This window comes from Erpetoichthys calabaricus, chromosome 8, assembly GCF_900747795.2.
Source record: "Erpetoichthys calabaricus chromosome 8, fErpCal1.3, whole genome shotgun sequence".
Lineage (NCBI taxonomy): Eukaryota > Metazoa > Chordata > Cladistia > Polypteriformes > Polypteridae > Erpetoichthys > Erpetoichthys calabaricus.
In genome coordinates, this window is record NC_041401.2 from 23,201,820 (window position 1) to 23,217,630 (window position 15,811).

General features: G+C 42.6%; 1 protein-coding gene across 1 annotated transcript in view; it reads left to right on the plus strand.

Annotated features, from left to right (window-relative positions):
- The window catches only part of LOC114655399 (bile salt export pump-like), a 108,038-nt gene that overhangs the window by 83,419 nt on the left and 8,808 nt on the right, over nt 1-15,811 (plus strand). The window contains exons 23-26 of the mRNA XM_028806351.2: nt 3,742-3,945; nt 4,642-4,883; nt 13,482-13,638; nt 13,727-13,924. Of these exons, the coding sequence (XP_028662184.2) occupies nt 3,742-3,945; nt 4,642-4,883; nt 13,482-13,638; nt 13,727-13,924 (801 nt within the window). The remainder of the gene's footprint in view (nt 1-3,741; nt 3,946-4,641; nt 4,884-13,481; nt 13,639-13,726; nt 13,925-15,811) is intronic.

Consider the following 15,811-nt stretch of genomic DNA (forward strand, 5'->3'; position numbering starts at 1 on the left):
GAAAAAACATTAAAAAAATACCCTTGTAGGGAAAAAAAATGAGGATCACACTCCTCAGCCTCCCTGGAAAAGTCTATTCGGGGGTCCTGGAGAGGAGGGTCCGTCGGATAGTCGAACCTCGGATTCAGGAGGAACAGTGTGGTTTTCGTCCTGGTCGCGGAACAGTGGACCAGCTCTACACCATTAGCAGAGTTGGACTCCGCCAGGGCTGCCCTTTGTCACCGATTCTGTTCATAAATTTCTAGGCGCAGCCAGGGTGTTGAGGGGGTCCGGCTTGGTGGACTCAGGATTGGGTCACTGCTTTTTGCAGATGATGTTGTCCTGTTTGCTTCATCAGGCCGTGATCTTCAGCTCTCTCTGGATCGGTTCGAAGCCAAGTGTGAAGCGGCTGGGATGGGAATCAGCACCTCCAAATCCGAAACCATGGTCCTCAGCCGGAAAAGGGTGGAGTGCCCTCTCAGGGTTGGGAGCGAGATCCTGCCCCAAGTGGAGGAGTTCAAGTATCTCGGGGTCTTGTTCACGAGTGAGGGAAGAATGGAGCGTGAGATCGACAGGCGGATCGGTGCGGCGTCCGCAGTAATGCGGGTTCTGCATCGGTCTGTCGTGGTGAAAAAGGAGCTGAGCCGTAAGGCAAAGCTCTCAATTTACCAGTCGATCTATGTTCCTACCCTCACCTATGGTCATGAGCTATGGGTAGTGACCGAAAGAACAAGATCGCGAATACAAGAGGCTGAAATGAGTTTCCTCCGCAGGGTGTCTGGGCTCTCCCTTAAAGATAGGGTGAGAAGCTCAGTCACCCAGGAGGAGCTCAGAGTAGAGCCGCTGCTCCTCCGCATCGAGAGGAGTCAGATGAGGTGGCTCGGGCATCTGATCAGGATGCCTCCTGGACGCCTCCCTGGTGAGGTGTTCCGGGCACATCCAACCGGGAGGAGGCCCCGGGGAAGACCCAGGACACGCTGGAGGGACTATGTCTCTCGGCTGGCCTGGGAAGGCCTCGGGATTCTCCCAGAAGAGCTAGAAGAAGTGGCCGGGGAGAGGGAAGTCTGGGCATCTCTGCTCAAGCTGCTGCCCCCGCGGCCCGACTTCGGATAAGCAGAAGAGGATGGATGGATGGATGGATGGAAAAAAAATGGAAGAAATCTTGGGAAAGGCAGTTCAAAGAGAGACCCCTTTCTAGGTAGGTTGGGCATGCAGTGGGTGTCAAAATGAAATGGGAGTCAATACAATACAATACACAGAACAGAACACAAGTAATCCTCAATACAATATAATAGTGTAATAGAAATATTACAAGTACAGAGCAGAATTCAACAGTAGATGACATCACATAATATGATTTGGATTTGTTCAGAGTCCTGCAGACCTCGGCCATCAAGCTGCCTCCCCCAATTGGCCATGCCACAGCTGAGTCAGTGCTGGACCAGCCAATCCAATGATTCCTGTGATCCTCCATCAGGGATGACTTTTCCATAGGCAGGCAAAACAACTTGACAGGTGGGCAGTGGCACCAAGTGCCACATTTGAGTACCGAGAAGAGAAACAGAATAGGTGAGGGTTAGTAACAAATTAGAAACATCATATTACTTATGTTTTAGTGCTAATGGCCAACAAGAGAGATGCAGTCAATAAGTAAGCAGCTGCCATGGTTATCCATACACAGCGAGTTGCAGGTAATAAATGCAAAACTCATAACTCTGCACCAGGATCACAGGCAGGTGAAGTGGTTTGTGTGAGGTCCTGCAGTGAGTCATTGGTAGGGACTTCACTGGTGAGGTGGGCCAGCTGCAGATCTCTGCAGCTCTGTGATTTAGTAGCTCTGCTGGACAGCCAATGGGATTGCAGGCATTTGTCACATGGTTTAATTGACTTGAGTCAGATAACCCTTCCCCAACCCTAATCGTACCCATAGTGGTGTTTGTTATCACTGATGTATCATATAAAGCAACAACCTCCTCAATGGAGTGGAGCTCTGGAGGTCCGCAGTTAGAGTCTATCAGAACTGTCAGCCTACAGCCTAACATTTTAGCTACCGGTTTCCCTTTTCTCATTGATCTTAGTGCACCAGGTCTAGTTTAATAATTTATCTTTAATAATTTCCACACAGACTTTTATAGTGCCTTTTACATCAGAGGCTCTAGAGAATAAGGTAAACACACTTAACACTCCAAACCTCACCTCATAAGTTATATAAAATATACATGTTAGAGGTGAATAAAACAGTTCACATGAAGCTGAATTTGCAGTGAAATCCAGTGTTTTGCTTTACAAGAAATTCACAAAATAAATGGCATTTTGCTTCTAGCAATATTTGTGCCATTGACACAAGAGAAACAGTATTTATTTTCTGTCTGGAAGTGTTTTTGTGCAATAATTTTATGTGTGTCTGGCTGCCATTTGTTACAGTATTTAAATAAAGATATTTATTTATAGTGATGATATATCCTGGGTAGACATGTTGATCCATCAGACATGTGTTGTGTTTGGTAAGATGACAGTCACTTTGCCAGTTATGGTGACAATTTTGTCAGTCATTACCGGACTCAAGCAACCCAGGGCTCAGTTGCCAGAAGGGGATGTGGACAGAGCTAATGCCCTGGACCAATTTTTTAATAGATCTTCCTTCTCACTGCCACCTTCTTCCAATGACCAGTCTCCCCATGCCAACCCTACTACATCAACAGCTCTAACCTCATCAACTGGAATGGCCACTGACAAGGAGGCAACTGAGGATGCTACACACAGGAAAAGCTGTGTGACCAGATGGAGTCAGTCCTCGAGTTCTTAAGGCATATAGTGTCCTCTGTCACCTGTTTAGTTTGTCCCCAAGGCTTCAGAAAGTGCCACTGCTGTGGAAAACATTCTACATTGTTCCTGTTACAAAGAAGGCGGGCACCTCTTCACCTAATGACTACAGACCACAACATGAAGACCTTTGAGAGACTGGTCCTGGACTCTATGAGTTCTCTTGTGGAAGACCACCTGGACCCATTGCAGTTTGCCTATCAGACAAAGATTGAAGTGGCAGATGCAATTATCATCTATCTGATCCACAAGGCGAGAATTATGTTATTCATTTCTCCAGTGCTTTCGATACCATCCAGCCATGTCTGTTAAGAGGTAAACTCAGAGATATGCAGGTGGAGGAGCCTTTGGTGTGCTGGATAATGTCCCGTCTTGCAGACTGCAGTTTGTGAGACTCAAGGAATGTGTATCTGATATGGATGTGAGCAAAACTGTGGCACCATAAGGAACAGGCCCGTCTCCTTTTCTCTTTAATTTGTACATCTCAGACTATAAATATAACACCAGGTCAGGTCACTTGCAGAAATTCTCAGATGATTCTGCACTTGTGGGGTGTATTGATAAAGGAGATGAGAAAGGGAATAGAAGTCAAATTGAGAATTTTGCTTTTCGTGCAAACAGAATTGCCAGCATCTTAACGTCAGTAAAACCAAGGAACTGATTTTTGACTTTCACCACACCAACAAGCTTCTATGTCCGGTCACTACTGAGGCAGTGGATGTAGAGGTGGTCCACTCCTACAAATACTTTGTGGTTCACATCATTGACAGGTTGGACTTGTCTCATAACACAGAACTACTGTATATAAGAAAGGCAGAGACTGTGTTCCCTTAATGTGTGAATTGACATCCTTCATATCTTCTACAACTCTACAACTTTGATTTAATATCTTGGAACCTTCAGCTTTGCTCATTGTTTCTTTTGGTTTCTCTCTTTCAGGCTACGGGATCTCAGATCGGAATGATTGTGAACTCACTGACCAATATCGGAGTTGCCATTATTATATCGTTTTACTTCAGCTGGAAACTGAGTTTAGTCATTATGTGCTTTTTACCTTTTTTGGCTTTATCTGGAGGCTTGCAAGCAAAAATGATGACTGGATTTGCCAAGGAGGATAAGAAGGCAATGGAGTCTGCTGGGCAGGTAAAACACCTCTTTCTTGATACAGATCGTTTCGAATCTACTACATCTCATAGGACCTTCTCATGAAGGGTACTTTCAAGTTTCAAACCTGTGTTTATACTAAAATCTTAATTATCTATGTGTAATATTTTATATTTTTTTAAATAAAATTTTGTTCACCAAATGTTTCACCAATTCTGTCCACATTCATCTGTAATGACCCTCACCAAATTAAATTACATGAAATCCAAATTGGTATGGGAATAAATTTTGTAAAACATCCATCCATTTTCTCTCTTCTTTCATTTATTCCAAACATAGGGTTCTGGGGTATCAGAGCCCAGTCAAACAACAGACAACTATGGGTGGGTAGCCAGTCATTCATAGGGTCCACAATGCTTGCCCCACTACTCAGTTCTAGAGGGCCATTCTCAATAGGTCAGTTAGTCTAATGCACAAGTGCTGGGATGTGGGAGGATTTGGAAGTATCCAGAAAAAGCAGGATATCCATGAACTCAGAGACAACAAGACAAACAGAGAGCGTGACCAGGCAGAGGTTCCTGTCCATTCTTCTAGAGCTGTGAGCTGTCAGAGCTGACTGTTACACCACCATTTTAAATTGTCTTGAAATTAAAGTCATAGCTTCAAAGCCTTAACAAATTACCAGTAACTATAATAACTTATTAACTTATAATTTATCATTCACTTAACTCTTAGATTTCTGGTGAAGCGTTAACGAACATCAGGACAATTGCTGGCCTAGGGAAGGAGAAGAAGTTTGTGGAAATGTATGAAGCTCTCCTCAAGGATCCTTACAAATCAGCCATTAAAAAAGCCAACATTTATGGACTGTGCTTTGGTTTTGCCCAGAGTGTGGTGTTCATGGCAAACTCGGCATCTTACCGGTATGGAGGCTTTCTAGTGAGTCAGGAAGGACTTCACTTCAGCTATGTGTTCAGGTAAGGGTACTTGACTAATCCCTGGCTGTACTTAATATTTTCATGTGTGGACTGTAGAGGGTGCTTCTGAGCAGGCACCAAAACCAAACACAAAATACATAAGTAGTTTAATAACAAAAAAGGAAAGGAAATGTACAATAAGGATTAAGAAAACTACAAATATTGGGTGAAATAACAGGCACCTAAAGTCTCCCTAAAAAACGGCAGCATTTGACTACTAACACATACTCATCTGAGAACCTTCTCCACTTCTATGGCCTTCTTTCTTCTCTCACCCTCTTAGCCTAATCACCACCCACCCCGCAACTGCAAGTTTACATGCCCCTGAGAGATTCGATTCTATTTGGTTCTTTAAATCATAATCGAGAATTGTGTGCAGAGTTATAATCTACTGCCCTCTAGAGGCTTTGGGAAATAAAAATGCATAAATAGGATTTTTCTGTTTTCTGTACACATGACAATAACTCTAACAGTCTTGTCAGTCATTCATCGTCCAACCTGCTATATCCTAACACAGGGTCACGGGGGTCTGCTGGAGCCAATCCCAGCCAACACAGAGCGCAAAGCAGGAATAAATCATGGGCAGGGCGCCAACCCACCTCAGGGCACACACACACACATCCCCACACACCAAGCACACACTAGGGACAATTTAGGATCGCCAGTGCACCTAACCTGCATGTCTTTGGACTGTGGGAGGAAACTGGAGCACCAAGAGGAAACCCACACAGACACGGGGAGAACATGCAAACTCCGCGCATTAACTCTAACAACTAAAACTAAATTAAGGACTTGCATGGTCCAATCTAGTGACAATTCCGTCCCCTGCAAATCACGTACAGTGTTGCTATCACTGACCCTTTCGCACATGCCTGGGATGAAATATACTGTAAGTTCTAACATTATTATTTGACTACCTGACCAAGTGAGGTTATCTGGGCCAAAGTTAGGCACGTGATGTGCAGATTGGTAGGTGACTTCATGATGGCTATCCAATTTAAGCTACAAAGTGACATGTTTCTGTTTTTTAACTTTATTTGTAAGTTGAAAACGTACTCAAAACAAATTAGACAGTTTTGATGAGAACAGACAATTCAGCCAAACAAAGCTCTCCAGTCCTAGTCAATCAATTACTCCAAGATAAGTTTTGAAGGTCCATGAAGTCCTGCTCTGTACTGCACTAATTGGTAACTTTCTCCATGTGTCTATGGTTCTCTGCATGTAGAAAAACTTCTTCTTCTTTCGGCTGCTCCTGTTAGGGGTTGCCACAGCAGATCATCTTGTTCCATATCTTCCTGTCTTCCTCATTTTGCTCTGTTACACCCGTCACCTGCATGTCCTCTCTCACCACATCCATAAACCTTCTCTTAGGCCTTCCTCTTTTCCTCTTCCCTGGCAGCTCCATCCCTACCTTCTTCTTCTTCTCCTTCTTCTTTCAGCTGCTCCCGTTAGGTGTTGCCACAGCAGATCATCTTCTTCCATATCTTTCTGTCCTCTGCATCTTGCTCTGTTACACCCCTCACCTGCATGTCCTCTCTCACCACATCCATAAACCTTCTCTTAGGCCTTCCTCTTTTCCTCTTTCCTGGCAGCTCTATTCTTAACATCCTTCTCCCAATATACTCAGCATCTCTCCTCTGCACATGTCCAAACCAATGCAATCTCGCCTCTCTGACTTTGTCTCCCAACCACCCAACTTGAGCTGACCCTCTAATGATCCTCATTTCTAATCATATCCATCCTCATCACACCCAATGCAAATCTTAACATCTTTAACTCTGCCACCTCCAGCTGTGTCTCCTGTTTTTGGTCAGAAAAACTTTTGAACATTTGTGTAAAATTTACAATTATCAAATTTCCAACTGTGTCCTTATGTTCTTCTTTAACTCATTGTAAGGTAACAGCTTCAATCCACTGATCTAATTCCTTTCATAATTTTAAACTCCTGACTCATGTCACATTTTAACCTGCATTTGCATGTGGGTTCTACTCCAAAGCTCCCATGTCCCTTTTGGGAGCTCTTCAACCCAACACTGTTGGTAATGTAACTGGATGAGCTGGAGAGTGAGGACACAATGAAGCAAGGGGATGGTGCAAAAAAGGTGCAAGTGCTTTTATTAAAAACAAAACCAAAAACAGTGTTCAAAATAAATAGTGCAGTGTTTCAAAAAGTCAATAAATAATCCACTAAAACAGTGAAGAATGTGTAGGTTAAAATCCAATAAACAAATCCAGTTAAAACAAGGTTTAAAACAATGGCTGGAAGCAGTCCTTTAAAACAAAACCCGGTGCCTTCTTCTACTTGTGGCTCCCCTGCGTCTCCCATTCACCTGGGGAGTTGCCCTACTTGCAGCTGACCTTCTCATTCCAGTCTGTAGCCTTGCAGTCCCTGGCTCCGTAGGGCTCTCCAGACAGACTTGGGATCCCCAGCGGCCAGGGTGCTCACCCTGGGGCTTCCACCTCCCAAGCCTCCTGATCCCCGCTACCTTATGCGGTGAGCCATCCACCTTTTGGTCACTCCAGCTCCTCCAAAGTGCTCAGCAGGAGTGACCACTTCGTGCTGTTCCCCCGGGTATTGGCCAAACACCCCGCTAGGGCTCACTTCCCAGCTGCTTTCTCCGATCAGCGAGCCTGCTCACTCGCTCTCACGTACGCACTAACCGACTCCTTTGCTTCCAGCATCTTCTTTCACCTCCTCTAACCTGCATTCTTTCGATTATCATTCTTCCCTCCGCACTCGTGCTTCTCCTATTTATTATGGGGACGTGGCACAGGTGTGGCGATTAGCAGCTGTCGGTATCAATTACGGAAACGGACGATTCCCCACCTGTGCACTTACAGTAAGTGAGGAACTCTTGCATCACGTGGAATCCGAGAACTGCTCCTGCCACACTACCATGCCCCCTCTACAAGCTCTGAATGCGTCGATTATTTATTTACAACTGGCCTTTTCATCTAAACAGTGGACCCGCTATACCATAGCATTCTATTAGCTCTACATGGATGTAGAGAGAGACGAGTCCACAATGACTCACAGGTTCTTCTCATTAGAGTATTGTGTATTGTTGCAGAATAAAATCCCAAACCAGTTCTTCTGGTTCAGGCTTAGACTTTATTAAAAGATAATAGAGCCGTGCTGTGTTTGCAAGAAAAGCTGCTGTTCCAGGGCATGGAGACATCTCTTTATACAAAACTTAACATAGATGAGATATTTAGATACTTATTCTGCTTATGCTAATGGACAACACCTAATTTCATTTTGCAACTATTGTTTGATCACCCTTTAGACAGGCCCACTTTCATTAGTTAATGCCCACCTATGCCCATTATTTATTATACTAATGAACAATGCCTTTTGGCCTTTTCCCTCCTTTGTCTCCTATCCTTTTGACCCCTTATTGCTAATCCTCCACCCAGACCTCTGGGATAATAGTTCACTCTAGTGCTGCCAGTTAAAAAAATATAACAAATGCTTAAGTGCTCAAGTGTTCAAGTGCTCAGGTGTGTAAAATTAAGTGCTCAAAAGATGCATCAAAGCTATCATATAAAATTATATACATAAGTATGAAAATATATGTAATAAGTATAAAAAGTACATATATATATACAGTATAATGACATAATTACATTTCTCATATCTCCAGTGTCATTCTCCAGTCTTAATCATTACTTCTATTGCTCATCATTATCATTATTAATCAGTGCTCATCTTAAAAGTATATAGTCAAGCATACTTATTTTTATTTTTCCATAGTATTCTGATCTAACATTTTCATTTCCTGCATGTAATACTTTACAATTGCTTACATAAAATTTTATCTGCTGGAAATCTGCCCAAGCCTGTGTGTTGTCCAAGGACCTCTGTAATGATTCAAAAGATTCTAGATTATACGCCATTCTAGAGCACATTCTAAAGAAATACACATCAAGAAGCATGAATTCTCTTTTTTAAGAGATTTTATTAAGATAAAAAACTGGAGAAAGTACAGCAAAGTCAAACCAATTTTAACTAAATAATAAAAACCCAAAGTAGATCAGCAGCTCAAACCTCAAACCACAGCTGAACTCCGTAAGAGATACTGAAGGGTGAGAGTCCTTGTTTCTAAGCCTGGTTAGTTGCTGTTTATGTTTCTCAACATATCCACTTTTTCTTCAAGTATTCCAGTTTCCTTTTTCACATCAAAAAACAAAAAGAAAAAAAAAACGCGGATTAGGTGAACTGATGATTCCAAAATGGAGTGTAGGTATGTGGTTACTGCCTTCACTAATTTATATATAAAATACAATACAATACAGTTTATTTTTGTATAGCCCAAAATCACACAGGAAGTGCCGCAATGGGCTTTAACAGGCCCTGCCTCTTGACAGCCCCCCAGCCTTGACTCTCTAAGAAGACAAGGGAAAACTCCCAAAAAAAACCTAGTAGGGAAAAAATGGAAGAAACCTTAGGAAAGGCAGTTCAAAGAGAGACCCCTTTCCAGGTAGGTTGGGCGTGCAGTGGGTGTCAAAAGAAGGGGGTCAATACAATACAATACACAGAACAGAACAAATCCTCAATAAAAAATTAAAAAAAATTTTAGAAGTACGGAGCAGTAGATGATATCACATAATAAGATTTAGATAATTTTAGAGTCCTGGAGACCTCATCCTTCAAGCTGCCTCCCCCATTTGGCCATTCCACGGCTGAAACAGTGCTGGGCCAACCAATCCGATGAAAGGACCCCTCTTTCTCACGATTCCTGCAATCCTCCATCAGGGATGACTTTACCTTAGGCAGGCAAAATAACTTGGCAGGTGGGCCGTGGCACCAAGTGCCACATTTGAGTACCAAGAAGAGAAACAGAAAAGGTGAGGGTTAGTATCCAATTCTAACTATCATGTTACTTATGTTTTAGTGCTAATGACTAACAACAGAGATGCAGTCTGTACAGTTAATCAGCAGCTCTAGTCAGGGTGTGCTAAACTGAAGTAGTGAGTCTTCAGCCGGGATTTAAAAGCTGAGACCGAAGGGGCATCTCTTATAGTAGCAGGCAGACCATTCCACAGTTTAGGGGCTCTGTAACTAAAAGCTCGACCTCCCACTGTTATTTTATTAATCCTTGGAATCATAAGCAGACCGGCATCTTGAGATCTTAATGTGCGCTCAGGTTTGTAAGTCATGATAAGTTCAGACAAGTAAGCCGGACCTCGGCCATTTAATCCTTTATATGTTAAAAGAAGGATTTTGAAATCTGCCCTAAACTTAACCGGGAGCCAGTGTAAGGATTTAAGAACTGGAGTTATGTGTTTGTATTTTCTTGTTCTTGTAATAATTCTTGCAGCCACATTTTGTATTAACTGGAGGCTGTATAAAGAACAGTTTGAACATCCATTGAACACCGCATTGCAGTAGTCAATCCTACTAGAGATAAATGCATGAATTAATTTCTCAGAATCCTGTTTATTTAGAAAGCGCCTTAATTTCCTAACATTTTTAAGATGGAAGAAACATGTTTTGGACAACTTTGTAATATGCGCTTTAAATGACATGCTAGAGTCAAAGATAACTCCTAGATTGCGGGTTGATTCAGTAAAATTAATTGGGATTCCAACTGAGTTAAAAGATGACAAAATATTGTTATGATCAGTGTCATTCCCTCATTCATTCATCCACTCCTTTAATTCGCTAACACAACTAATTAAAGACAACATCGGAGAAACTTCATCTGATTTAAATGAGAGGTATAACTGGTTGTCATCTGCATACGAATGAAAATTAACATTATGTTTCCTAATGAGAGATCCCAGTGGAAGCATGTAAAGTGAAAACAGTAAAGGTCCCAGTACTGAGCTCTGCGGGACACCATATTGAACTTCTGTGTATAATGATGGAGTACTGTCGGCACATTTCTGTACATATTGGAATCGATTTGATAAATAACAACTAAACCAAGCGAGCACGGTGCCTGTAAACCCAACATCATTTTCTAGCCTGTGTAGTAAAACAGAATGGTCGGTGGTGTCAAATGCTGCACTTAAGTCCAACGACATAATTACAGTGGAGTTTCCTTCATCGGAGGATATCAGAAGGTCGTTTATAATGCACGTTAGTGCCGTTTCTGTACTATGACCAGTGCGAAAACCAGACTGGAATTTCTCAAATAAATTGTAATGCGTAAGGTGTGAATGAAGCTGATTGGCGACTACTTTTTCTAGTATTTTAGAGAGAAACGGTAGATTTGAAATAGGCCTATAATTATTTAGTATGTGTGGGTCAAGGTCTGACTTTTTAAGTAATGGTTTATTGACTGACACTTTTAGTGCATCAGGTACTGTGCCATGCAATAATGAACTACTGATAATGTTTAGAATAGGCGCTGCAAGAACATTCATTGTACTTTTTACTAATTTTGTTGGCACTGGATCTAGGGAACAAGTAGTGGGCTTCATTTTAGAAATTAAAGTTAAGACAGTGCCCTCTATAATGTCTGGGACAAAGACACATCTTTTCCTTAATTTACCCCTCTGCTTTATGGTTTAAAATTACAGATCAAACAATGATGTGACTGTGGTATAGCGGGTTCACAGCTTCCATACAGTTTAAATCCATATAGCCATGTCGCTCTCCGTGGGCACGATTGCACGACCGTGGAGAGTTAATGAGGTAGTTGGAGAGAGTCGCACCTGCATGTGTGGGTGCGATCATTCTCAATTGCTTCCAGTGGCGTAGCTGGGGGATGTGGTCAAGGGGGGACATCTGTTCCCGGGCGTAGCTCCAGGGGGCGCCAAATTGATGTTACGAAATTTTAGAATGAAATGTTTTCCATTCTTAAATGCACTAAATAGTAAATAAAAAACATACCCAACAGACAATATTTTATCCCCTCCACTACTCTAACATGCTTGACTGCCACATTTTTTTTAAATTTTCTTTCCCTTCCTCATTGCTTTTTGGCAAACAGGAGGGGGCGCGAAATCTTCAGTTGTCCCCAGGCACTGAAAACCCTAGCTACGCCTCTGATTGCTTCATTGGCTTCCTGCAGCGTGTGATTAAGGCGCTGCACCCATGGAGACGTGAGTGTATATATACAGGTTGGCACAAGGAAAGGGGGGAGAAAATCAAAGAAAAGAAGGAAAGAGGTTAAAAGTCATGAAAAGGCAGTTTTAGCAGGTGGATCTGGCCACCTGGAAGAAGGAGACAGCACGAGCTGGGGCCCCGTGAAGGAGCATTAGCTGTGGCGCTCTAGGAGCTAGTTCGCCACAATGAACATCCAGGTGGGGTGTGGCGAGCAAGGCAGGAGCACTCCCTAGGCTTCCAAGGTGCGACTATGTGAGCATGAAGGAAGAAGGGAGGAAAGCCGACCTTGGACGGTCTGGCCGTGATGCCTGGTGGCAGCCAAGATGGAGGTCGGCCGAAAGGAGCTCATGGCCGCTGAGTCTCTGCTGGCTACTTGAGCAATGGGTGAGCCGGGGAGCATAAGAAGGAGGTGGACAGAGATCGGAGCAAGTTAGACTGCATTTTAACCTTGGATTTAAATGGATTTATTTATTGATTATTTTTTTATCTCCAAGTTTCATTTGATTTTATGGATTTGTATATATACTTTTTTTTGAACACTGCACCATTGGGACTTTTGTTGGTTTTACTTGTGTTTTGACTTTGCTTTTAATAAAGGCACTTGAGCACTTTTTCCACCATTTTCTGGTATCATCATTGAATTGTCCTCATCTTAGTCATAACTATCGACAGTGTTGGATCCACAGACTCCCATGTTGGAAGAGGGAGTCTGTAGGGGACTGGCATTGTCACAGTGACATGATAAAAGTGCACATCGCAGACTTTCATTTAAGGGTCTTTACATACATATCAGTCACACCATGTAGAAATAACCACACTTTTTCTACACAGTCGACCCATGTCACGTTCTTTCTTGAGGGTTATCGGTTCATGATTTTCGATGTCCCAGGAAACTGTAGATACTCATGGATGTAGGCACCCCAGGATCTCACAATCATCTCATGCCTCTAAGGCCCAGAAAATTTTGCCCTTACCTAAAAGTCAAATTAATTTGGGAAAATATTCAGACAAAATCACAAAGATGAATTGTCGGAAAGAGTGATGCTCATGCCATGTACAGTGGATGCAGAATAGCACAGGTGATCTGGCTGTACGTCAATGGTATTGGGATTCAGGTCATGCCTTTATCCACTTTTACCCTCACTCTTGCATTCTGAGTAGTACTGTGTGAAGATAACGTATTACACTCAGACCCACTTAATCCAATTCAGAGTCTGTGGGAAGCCAGAGTTGATCCTGGCACTGACCACAAGGGAGGAAACAGCCAGGACAGGGCATGCAGTGCACTGCAGTGTCTACACAGAGGCCAATTTCAAATTACCAGTCAAACTAACTTTGTATTTGCTTTGGGATATTGGAGGAAAAATGGAGTACTCAATCCACTAAGTGCACGATTTGAGCTTACAATTCTGGATCATTGGGATGGCAGTGATGCCTACTGTGTCGTCAAGGCACTATCAACTTTGAAGATGGGCTTTCTTTAACACGATCTACTGTCTTCTCAGTATTACCCTGATCCCTCTATATTTTTGTCCATTCAGAGTCATTTCTGCCATTGTGACGAGTGGCACTGCCCTTGGGAGAGCCTCATCTTACACTCCTGATTACGCCAAGGCTAAAATATCGGCTGCAAGATTCTTCCAGTTACTTGATCGAGTCCCAAAGATCAGTGTTTATGATGGGAAAGGAGAGAAGTGGGTAAGCAAGAATTAAAACGTTTACAAAAAGAACATCATTTTTCATTAACTGCATTAATTCAGGTTCCTTTCATTTTACTATTTTACAGTCAAACTTTAAAGGAAATATCGACTTTATGGATTGCAAGTTTACATATCCTACACGGCCAGACATTCAAGTACTGAAGGGACTGACAATTTCTGTAAAATCTGGACAGACCCTGGCCTTTGTAGGTAGCAGTGGCTGTGGAAAAAGTACCAGTGTCCAGCTGTTGGAAAGATTTTATGATCCTGACCAAGGAAAAGTGGTAAGTCAGATATGTTTGTGTGGAATAAAGGAACAGAAGGGAGAGACAGGACAATTAGTCGAATAAGCTGGTTGATTAGCAGCAGACTTGGTGGCTAGGTGTTTGCCACAGGATGAACAAGAGGTATGGTACCCTGCAAATGGTGAGTGACTCACACAGGATTTAATAGTTGTCTACTCCTGATGGTGGACGTTTCATCGTGCTGAGAAATCCAAGAAAGGATTCAATGGTGCAGTGATAAGTGTAGCTTCCAATCAAATTAAATAACCTAGCTTTGAATTCCTACCTGGCCACTGGTGGATTTGGCACTTTTTCCTTGTGTTCGTGTGGGTTTTTTTTCTGCATTCTGGTGTTCCCCCACACCCCAACGTTTTTCAATGTTGGTTTGATTGTCTACAATAAACTGGTCAGATGTGAGTGAGTGTAGCTGTGAATATGTGACCAGTAAGGACATCTATTCATAAAGGTAGGCAGGAAAGCAAAGCAGTGATCAAACAAATGGGCAGTGGTTGACTGATCAGACAAACATTTTGTATTTGGGACAATCATTCAGTCAGTCCGTCATTGTCCAACCCGCTATATCCTAACACAGGGTCACGGGGTCATTTCATGTGCTATTCCTGAAATGTATTTATTCATTCTTAAAAAGTCTTTCCTTTACTTGTTTATTTGTGTAAAGTTCAAACCAAAGATTACGGCAGTCCCCAGTCACAGACTTATCTTCTTCCTAGTAACCATACAGCAGCAGAGCATCCTTTACAACAACAGTAATGCTCAAAAAACACAATATCATAAACAATGTGAAAAAATTAATGAATGACATAAACATCAAAATAAAACTACTGACAAAAACAAAGCCAATGACAAACAACAGGAAATACACCCAAGTATTCCTAAACAACAGCAGAACCCGACAGTGTGTGAGTAACTAGGCATTTGAAGGACTGTCAGGACATCTACTATACCTCTCCACTGGTTTAAGATATTTTCTCTGCGTGTTTGTCATTTTTATCCACTCCCCCCATTTTTGTTTCTTTCTTTATGATTTTTTGATTTCACTTGGTCTCTTGGAGCTAGGATACGTGTGTCATATCGAGCTGCCATTGACCCCAGGTAAGCCGTGTGAAGCTGGGCTAGTGGTAAGACTGCACTGGTAATGGAGGAGGCGAATTGTAGAGGCATTGCAGTTGGGGGGAGAGTGTCAAAGCTGTGGTCCGGAACACCGTTTGCAGTGTTGGTTCAATGAGGAAGACAGACAAGAGAATGGTGAAAGGAACTTTGCCTGCCCACATATAACTGACAGATCATAGTAGAGAAGTGCAGTGTTTAACATTTCTACTGCACTGCATGACATCCACTTGACAATAAAATGCTCAAGACGCTTGCTGATTTGACTTTGTCACTGTCCACACAACTGTAGCAAAAATGAAGACCACCACTCTGTTTTCAAGGAGCTGGGGACAGCGACTTCAAAAGGAGGGGCTATGTAATGGCGCTGACAAGTTGCATCAGCCAGGGATGAGCCACCAACAGTATGAACTGACATTTCATCATGCAAAAGAGCAGCTTCAGAGCCTGTGGCACGGGATCCTGTAAAAACAGCAAGCATGCACAGTTGCAAATGAATTCCATCTAGTGCAGCAACAGAAAGTGATCCTTTTAAGGACAGTGAGAAATGTAAAGAACAAATAATCCATATTGGCACTTGGCACTGGTGCTACAGTATTAATAAACAAAAGCTTTATGGGTGTGAGTGCACCCATGACACAGGCACCCTGATGTGTCGATCCAGCACTTTTTAAAAATTTGTCAAAAAAAATCTTTTTTAATGCACTGATGCACAGGCCATCATGGTCCTTCACAAAGCATTTTTGGACAGCTAGGGAT